The 9,618-nt window shown below is 41.0% G+C and overlaps 1 protein-coding gene across 1 annotated transcript in view; it reads right to left on the reverse strand.

The window, feature by feature from the left end:
* The window catches only part of LOC104530725 (nuclear receptor coactivator 7), a 26,047-nt gene extending 17,053 nt beyond the window's left edge, over positions 1-8,994 (reverse strand). Inside the window, 7 exon segments of the mRNA XM_029086853.1 lie at positions 1-4; positions 6-806; positions 2,684-2,868; positions 5,162-5,287; positions 6,445-6,546; positions 7,963-8,070; positions 8,914-8,994. The exon segment at positions 1-4 is cut by the window's left edge and continues 211 nt beyond it. Coding sequence (XP_028942686.1) covers positions 1-4; positions 6-806; positions 2,684-2,868; positions 5,162-5,287; positions 6,445-6,546; positions 7,963-8,070; positions 8,914-8,952 — 1,365 coding nt within the window. The 5' untranslated portion in view covers positions 8,953-8,994.
* Between the last annotated feature and the right edge of the window lie 624 nt (positions 8,995-9,618).

Below are 9,618 nucleotides of genomic sequence, written 5' to 3' on the forward strand. Positions count from 1 at the left end.
CATTAGCTTGGGGCTTTGAACAGCTAAGTGTAAGGTCTATGCCAATTGCTTTATTGTTTTCACCTTTCTGGATTTCAGCCTTGTGTAAGTCTTCAGATGACTGAGACCCATTCCCATCTTTATTGAGGTAAAATTCAATAAGTTTATCTTTCTCTAGCTCTTTCTTAGTGTCCAATGCAGTCTCCACCTTACCTGTCGGGGAACTGACACATTTGTTTACTTCTGGAATAACATCTTGCTTTTCACACAGCTCTAAGTCTAAGTCAGCTTTAGGTTCAACACTGTCCTTTTTTTCCAAGGAATCAACTGTCAAGTGCTCCTGGACTTCTGTAGTGGGTTTGGTTACCTGCTGCTTAGTTCTCCCCAACTCCCTGGGGTCAGCCAGCAAGCCTTCCATTACTGAGATTTTCCTGTCCAACCTTCTATCCATACGAGATGACGTCTTTTCCAGCTCACTGAAGTCTCCTTCTCCCAAAAGGGATTTTTCTTTGGTTTTGATGTCTGAAGCATTTTTTTCCCCAGAAGTGTCCTTGGCACATGGATCCACAGCAAACTTTTCCAAATGTTCAGTGCCAGTGATGTTGTTGGGAAACTCCAGTGACTTTGACTTGATTGAGCCTGTACTCTCAGATGACTGAAGAACTTCAAAATCAGCAGACTTTTCTTTATTTGAAGGCTTTATCTCTTTGGCACCCAGAGCAAGGGATGGATCTCCATTCTGCTGCCTCTTTTCCTTGTTAAGGGATTTGAATTTGCTGAAAGGATTGATATCTTTCTCAGACGATAGGTCTTCCCATTCTCCTGGCCTGTACAGAGGACAAAGATCCTTTGGTATGTCACTGTCAGGGAAAATGATGGATGTACATAGGATGTTAAAAGCAAAATGAAAACAGAAAAAAACGGAAAAGAAAAAATAAATAATATACCAACTTAAGCTATGAAACTCAATGAAAAATTACTCTCTCCAAAATAAACACACATTGGTGGAAATAAGTGACTTTAAAGAAAATGGAGAAAAATGTGGAAAGGATAATACCAAAATAAAGTAAGTAAACCACTTGGCAGAATACGCCACATGGGTGAAGAAATGATACACATGTAGTAACAATGTGCAAGTCATCAGAAGTTCAGTAACCAGAAGCCCACAGGATATGTATTTAGCTGCTGGAATTTCATTCATACCATATTAATATTGTCATTTCCCACACCTAACAATGAGTCAACCCCTACAACCATCCATGCTTCCCTAGTCAGTACAAATGTATTTTTGAGAAGAAAGCAAGGAGGAGACAAGCCGGACCCTGTTTGAACATGTTTACAGCAAAACAGTAACAGGCAACAGAGTTGGGGTTTCTCCTTTTATTTTTCTCCATTACTCTAAGGTACTGTTTGGATGCAGACTTCCCCAAAGATTTCTTTTAAAGCAGGACAGTCATAAAACATTTTGAAATGGAAGATTCTTAAAAACTCAAGAGCATACAACTTGAGCTCTTCGTTACTGCTAAAGAGTCTGAAGTGAAGGAGAACACAAGATTCTCAACACTTAAAACCTACTAAAATGTTACTAGACACTTTAGTAATGAGCATAACAAGTATCTGGAAAGATTTTATTGAAATGAGAAAATGGGGGGAAGTAGATGAATTTCACCAATGAGCTGCCTAAGGACAAAGCCTCGCTTAGAACAAATACATAAGCGGTGCCCAGAGTGTGCACGAATGAAAGTAGTCCAGCCCAGAAAGTCTGTTATGTATTATACATGAGAACTATCCAATGCATCTCTGGTTCCGAAGTGGAAGTATTCCACAGACTGGTATTTCTGTAAGTACTGAGGATGGCAGTTAAGGTGCTGTTATCTTCAAAAGTTTTAAGTATTCGTCTCGGAACACAGGATCATAGAATTGTTTGGTTGGAAAAGCCCTTTGAGACCACTGAGTCCAACCACACCTGTCCACTAGTAAACTGTATCTCTCAGCACCCCATCTAACCATCTTTTAAATACCTCCAGGGATGGTGACTCCACCACTTCCCTGAGTGGCCCGTTCCAGTGCCTGATAACCTTTCAGTGAAGAAATTTTTCCTAATATCCAATCTGTACCTCCCTTGGTGCAACTTGAGGCCATTTCCTCTTGTCATATCACTTGTTACTTGGGAGAAAAGACACACACCTGCCTCCCTACAACCTCCTTTCAGGTCCCTGTAGGCAGTGATAAGGTCTCCCCCCAGCCTCCATGTCTCCAGGCTAAACAACCCCAGTTCCCTCAGCCGCTCCTCATAAGACTTCCAGACCCTTCACCAGCTTCATTGCCCTTCTCTGGACACACTCCAGTGCATTGACAAATGGTCCAAATCTAACCCTCTTCACTACCAGTGAAATAACCCCAGAGACAGGTCAGTGCAAGAGCCCAACCATGCCATGTCACCAGTTCTTTTAACTACTGCTTTTTACTGGTCTCCTTTGCACTTTGGTTCTTATATTCCTGAGCCATTTCTCTTTACTGCTACTGAAGTGTCTAAAAAGAAAGCAGAAGAACAATACAAGTGAATCATTCCTTTGCTGGCATTTTCCTTCCCTATTTGTTTTATTCTGCTGCACTAAAACTCTTCCCCTCCACTCCCCCTGTCTTATTCCATGACCCTCACTGAAAAACTGTAAACATAAGTTCAGGGAAGAACACTCCTTACGATGGCAATGCGTCTTTAATCTTCATGTGAGAGATGTCATTGTAGAGAGCTATTGAGACAACCTCCTCCATGGGGCAGATGAGCCCATATTCTTCACAGCCATTCTCAATTACCAGAGGATCAGACTTATGTGGGTCAAACATGATATTGTTTGGAGTTACTATCATGACTCCTCCAACTACACCCTAAAACAGGAGAAGGAAGAGTTAGCACATCACATGTCATTCACTTATCATTTGGTATTGGATTTTAGGCTACTATCCTAAAAAGAAAAACCTCTCTCCTGCCTCTTTATGCCCCATCGTGCAATGCTTGCTAAAAAAACATTTTGTTTTCAAATTGCATCAAGTCAGACATTGTAAGTAAAGAAAAAGATTGCTTAGTGACACCCAAGTTCCTGGCTGATAAGCAAAAATATCTGAACTATTCAACTTTCGGTGCTGGCTGGTAGAAGCTAAAACTGCAGATTGTTACTCAAAACAGGTTAGAGAATTAAAAAAAAAAAAAAAAATAAAGTTCCACTACTTTATTCTGGATGCATCCACCTTCATACAACAGATGAATTTATATGCAACCAGCATACCTGAAGGCAGTCTTACTCATGGAAATGTCAAGGTTACTATGCTAAGCTACATTACAGATCTCCTTGATCTACTCTCCCAGAGGTACATGCAAAAGGTTTCTATATATAAGGACCTGACATGAAACAGCTTCTCCCTGATCTAGAAGCAGCTGCTACCACTGATCCAAACATATTTTGCACAGCTGTAGAAGACATTTCATTCTTCAAAACATGCTCTAGCCATGGATTCAACAGAAAGGAGATTTCCAAATGGCTTGGTCCTGTACCCTCTCTTCCAGACAAGCTACAAAATTCAACAGACCAACTCAGAAGCCGAGTGTAAATCATGACATCTGACAAAGAGGAGCCACAAATCTACACTGCAGATACTATTAATTATCCAAGGTCATCTGCAAGGCAAGCCAAGGAAAGCTAACAAATAGGCAGGTAAAGGACCACAACCTTGGTTTGTTGGTTTTTGTTTGGTTTTTTGTTTTGGTGTTTTTTGTTTTTATTTTGTTTTGTTAAGTCGGGGAGATGTGAAGTTGATGGCTTGGCACTGGTGAGTACATGTGTGCCTGCTCCTTTGTAAAGCAAAGTCCTTACATATTTCCTGTCTTCTACATGACTCATGTACACATGCCTGGTTTGTGTTTGGATGAAAGAATCAAAATCAAGTGCAAAGGCTTCTCCCACAGGTAAGTAACTCAATTTAGCCAGAAGAGCAATACCTCAGCAGGCTGTACTTCCCACCTAGCCACTGCAGAAACCACGGCAACCAGGGATTTTAGCTACACTGGCAAAGAAGCCATCCCACTTTTGATTGTTCTGACTGCAAATTACTTTTTCAGTCCTGCAGCCATAAAATTGGCAATCTGTATCCTCTGCACCTAGCACACATCACATAACAAAGCAACAGTACTGCCCTAATTTACATGCCAGACGTCAAGTAGCCCCCAATTACTTTCTACAAAATAGCAGACTGAAAAATTGCAGCCTGGTTAAATACAGTCTACATCTGCTCAGTGAGAAAAGAAGCCAAAAACTGTAGGTGTAAACACATCCATCTTACAAAAGTCAGGACTAAGGAAAAAATATATTTAAACTACAATGGTTAGCATCCCTAGTGTTATAAATTCCAGAGAACTGGAAAACTCAAACATGCAGACAGCTAACTGAAACCAGAGTCAACAAGAGTAGATATATCAAAGTAGACAGTTCAGGATGACAGTGTCTTGCAACCTGGAGAAGAAAAGAGGGTTAAAATACTGCCCAAGCCATGTGCCTTTGCTTCTAAAACACCTGCTGTAAAATTTAGGGTTGCAGCCCCAGTCCGAACACGTACATTACAAGAACACTTGCAAGAAAAAAAAGGTTGTATCATGCAATATTTATCTTTGTATTAATACGTGTTTGTATGACACTAGCGAGTGCAGAGGCAACATGAACATATTTGGAAACACTGCTCTGGAAACAGTTAAAATTTAGCTTGAAGTCATAAATGAAATAGATAGGAATGTGCTCATTTTATAAAGCTGTTGCACAATTTGATGGAACTGGACAACTAAACCTGACACGTCGTAACTCTGAAGTGCAGTTTTCTCTGTGTACCCAGTAAAACACTCCTGAACAGATAACTCTGGTAAGGCGTGGTGAGGGAATGAAGATGTGCAGAAGAGCTATTCTTTCATAAAGCAATTATCATAACAGATTGAACAGTGTGAAGAACAAAACGATACAGCATAGTTACCACAGCACCAATAAATACAGCAGTGATAGTTAAAGCCACCATAACATTTACGTCCTTTACGAACACGGAGCACAGTTGCCTCCCCCAGTATTCATCTTTCACTTATCCAAACAGGTTTTGCTTTTAAAGAATCTCCAACAATGCCCAAGAGCCGTGTTCCACCTACCTTACCATCTGTGAAGTAACGACAATTCATTTTTAAAAATTTGACAACCACAGGTTCATCCTCTTCTGAAGTAGAGGACAGGACTCTCTCAACTGGTTTGAAGGCCTTTCTTGCCAAATCAGCATCCTGAAAGGAAAGGAGAAAGGAGAAAGGAGAAAGGAGAAAGGAGAAAGGAGAAAGGAGAAAGGAGAAAGGAGAAAGGAGAAAGGAGAAAGGAGAAAGGAGAAAGGAGAAAGGAGAAAAGAGAAAAGAGAAAAGAGAAAAGAGATCGGTGTAGAGCAACAAGACTAGAATAATATAACTTTAGATTCTGGGTAACTAAAAGGCTGGGTTATTTTCCTTTTGCTTAAGGAAGAAAAGTGGCAGTCAGGTATGTATGCATGTACAATTCCCACAGTATTCTGTATGGAAGGAAAATCTCATGACAGTACAAAAAATCTCCATACAAATAACATGCAAGAAATTAAAAAATGACAAGGAAAGACAGCTCACCGCCTTAAGAGAGGGCCAGTCCCGCCACTGCACCTACACTGAAGACCTCTGCACACAGCGCACTGGTGTGACTCCCCGTGCAGGTGGCACAGAGGTCTAAGACTAAGGTGACACACAGTTATGGACTGCAGGCTTCTCTCCCCTTTCCTCTTCCTTAGTTATGGATTCGAAATGTCTAACTGCTTTAACATCAGCAGGTGGACCGCTAAACTCCCCAAAACTGCTATCTAAAATCATCATGGCAAATCATCCTTCTAAGGAAAACGAAGGATCAGCTATGCCAAGGCCTTTCACAAAGATTAAATTCAGCAGTCTTCCAGACAAGTCTCTATATGGGTACCACCATAATATGCTTAACTAGAAAGGAACTGACTGCACAGACAAAACTAACAGCCTCGGTGTCCAAGGATCCCAGCGCAGGATCCAGGCTCTCAATTGCAGAGCAGCATAGAAATCTCAGGGTGAAACATTAAATAATTCCTCATGTTTAACTTTCTATTCTTTAAAAACTATACATGACACCATTTTCAACTGCTTTGATAGACTGTGGGCCCAAGTGAACTTGTACCGGGTTTCTACATTCAGACAGAATTCCCTTAATTTGGAATATTTTAAAGAGATGGTAAATTTTGTTGTACAGCAAGTTGGAATTAGTGTTACTCAATACACTACACACAGGGTCTGAACTGTAACCTCAAAAAACTGCTATTGACACAGCCTTGAATCTCAGCTTCAGAATCAGAAATTGTTTTGTGAACAGTTTAAGACCAGTGAATCGATGTTTGACTTACAGGGAGTTTATCATATTCGGCATCTGACGATGAAGGAGAAACGGGAGCACCAGGACTGAAAGATGACAACCTTGCAGCGCTTGTTTCTGGCACAAAGAGAATCTAAACACAAACACATTTGTCACAACAGTAAGACAGAAGCTTCAAAAAGTTATTCACTATAAATACTCTGTTCTGCTAGAAAGACAACCCAATATTGATCACTAGTGACTGCAATGCACTCCTCACAACTACTTATTCTAGAGTCCTTCTTCACAGGTGGTGATGGCGGGGCACGTGCAGGTCAAACTAATTACAGGGTCTAGCTCTACATTTTGTTCTGCAGCACAGGCAAGAAAATAAAACATTTTCCACAGGATGAGAACCTGCTTTTTTTCCCCTCAAAGTTACAATCTCAGGTTGCCTTGCAACTATTGTAACTACAAAATAAGTAACACTAAATCAACTGTTAGCGGTCATGAAGTTGTAATAGCAAACTCTGATCCAAAGAGAAGGCCATTGCTGAAGATGGGGGATTTTTAGTGCTAGAAGTTTATAACACTTTGCTATAGCTTGTCTATTTCCAAATACATACTTGCATCTCCAAATTTAAGAAAAAATTCTTTATATGAACCAGTATTTTAGCATCATGTATTGCATTTAAAAGAAAAAAAACAAACAACCCTTACACTAATATAAGTGTACATAAAAACATGATACTTTGTTTGAATTTTCATATTCCCTCACAGTGAATGTCCCAGATTTTTAGTACAGCAATACTAAAATTACAGTACAGCTTTGGACCTCCACCCCAAATAAAAACACAGAGTCAACTGCTGCAAGTGTCAGAGCAAAGAAAGATACTTCTAAAGTTAAAAAAATGTTCACCGTTAGTTTTAAACTAAAAATGTTCAGAAAAAATAAAACCATTTTGCTTATCCCAGCTTTTGCCTGCTGGGTATTCTTAGGCAAGTCACGCCATCTCTTTGTGCCTCAGTTTCCCCATCTGCAACTCAGGACACTTCAATCTCTTCACATCCATGAAGCAGAAGTAGAGATCTGCTATTCATGAACCAGATGTTACCCTTCATATTTGCATTTCCGTTACCTGACTCTCCCAAAACAGCCTATCTCCATTTATTTCTCATCTCACAGTAGACTGACTCATCCCCAACATAATGGCAAAGAGCCATTTCAATTACTGTATCTAACTCTCCAATTCTTTAATGTATTATATTTATCTAGGCTCTCCAAGAATCTGACTCCCTTGCAACAGCTACATTACTCTCTCGAGCTTCAGAGCCATCTTTAAGCTTTAGTGACAGCAAATAAATAACAAAAGTCAGATATGGCAATTACAAAGCTCCCCACCCCTCAATCCAGGCAATGATCTAGCGAGTTCCGCTTTGAGGGATTTAAATTACAGTCCATTATCCTTGTATCCAAGTACCTAAAAGATATGTGAAAGCAGTAAAAAGCTTTTAAATACATAGCAAATAATCAGGTTACATGTATTAAAAAAAACCATAGAATATTTACCTGGCCTGGCACAATCGTATGCGTGAAAAGCTTATTGAGCTCCACAAGCTTGTTTGGGGTGATGTTAAACTTTAATGCTATGCTGTTTATGGTGTCCTGATTTCCTGCCTGAAGAAAGAGTTGAATCTTAAGATACCATAGTGAACACATTCAGCACACCAGTTGAACTAAAGCAATCTAACAGACTGTTTGCAGGGAATAGATTTGATGATCTCAACACCCTCTGTTTAATAGCTGATGTGATAAGCCAGTGTCAATAAAAAGAAAAAAATATTATACTATACAGTGGATGAAGTAGAGAGGTTACAGAGGTTCCTCTCCTCTTCTCATAAAACTTTAAAGCAGCACCACCTGTATTTAGAACTGGTCTGGCAAATGGGGAATAGACACATTGGAGAGTTCACTACACCTTCAGCAGATGCAGCTCGTCAGGCATTTGTGCTGTTGCCAGCTGGGACACTCAGCTTCCACAGTTGCTCTGTGTGATGGAGAGTGGGGTTCAGGGACCTGGCTGGCTCACACAGAGACGTTCTGGACAGAGTAAGCCCTCCAAGCCACTGCAGCAGCACACCGCCACCCTACTCCAGCTTAAAGAGGTCCTGCCTCATTTCAGGACCAAGCACAGGGCAACCACTCAATGACCTAAGCAACAGTCTGCAATGGCAGTATTTTTCAGAGTAACAAAACTGATTACTAAAGAGCCATGGTGCTGAAATAAAAATAGAATTGACAGCTGTGAGAAGGGGCAGAGGACCTGGGTTGAGCAGAGGTCAGGACATGAGCTTAGCTCTTCCCACACAATGATATTTGGAGCAATCTCTATTGAGATAGGTACAAACTGCAGCCAGTATTCACTTAGTAATTTCAGTTTTATGCCACTGGCTCCCCTCTCCACCTCAACAACTCCATTTTCAAAAAGCAGACATGAACAAAGTACACACCAATACTTACAGTATATTCTATGGTACCATGGGGCTTCTGGGAAACCATTTTTTTCTCTTTCTTTTCATTGTTTTTGTTTTGATTGTCATCTAAAGAGGAAAAAAAAATGATTCAAGTAATTGACTTTCAAGATGCTTGCCCATCAACAAGTTCTGAAAGAGATCTACAGGATGTGCAAATTGCAGCTGCGAGCAGGAACAAGAGGGCACGTAAAAAATATCTATTAGGCCTTAAAACCTCATTGCAAGGCAAACAAAACTTCATCAAGTACAGTAGGTTTAGTAATAATTCAGGAACTCTGCAAGAGCAATGTATACGTGACACCGTATCAATACGGAACCGCTCCCATGTTCTTCTCCGTGATTCCTACACAGGCCAGCTGTGGATGCAGGTACTGTGTGTGATGAGCTGCTGCTACCTCGGACACCAGCAGGTGAATGGACACACCGACACTGCATCGGTACGGCCACAGCAAATACGGGTTAATCGCCCCTTCACCACCAGGACATCGTATTTAAATAGGACTTTAAGCTCCGGAGATAAAAGAATGACGAGAAACGTGCGCACACCAGCGAACAGCCGCGCCTCAGGAAGCCCAAAGCCTGGTCAGACACATTTCCCATCAGCTACATCAGGCAAAACTCTCTGCACCTGCGGAAGCCCCTGCGAGGCCCGAGAGCGCACCTGAGCTCAGGGCAGCCTGAGCAGGCGGCC

This window comes from Antrostomus carolinensis, unplaced genomic scaffold (assembly GCF_000700745.2).
Source record: "Antrostomus carolinensis isolate BGI_N321 unplaced genomic scaffold, ASM70074v2 scaffold19539, whole genome shotgun sequence".
Classification (NCBI taxonomy): domain Eukaryota; kingdom Metazoa; phylum Chordata; class Aves; order Caprimulgiformes; family Caprimulgidae; genus Antrostomus; species Antrostomus carolinensis.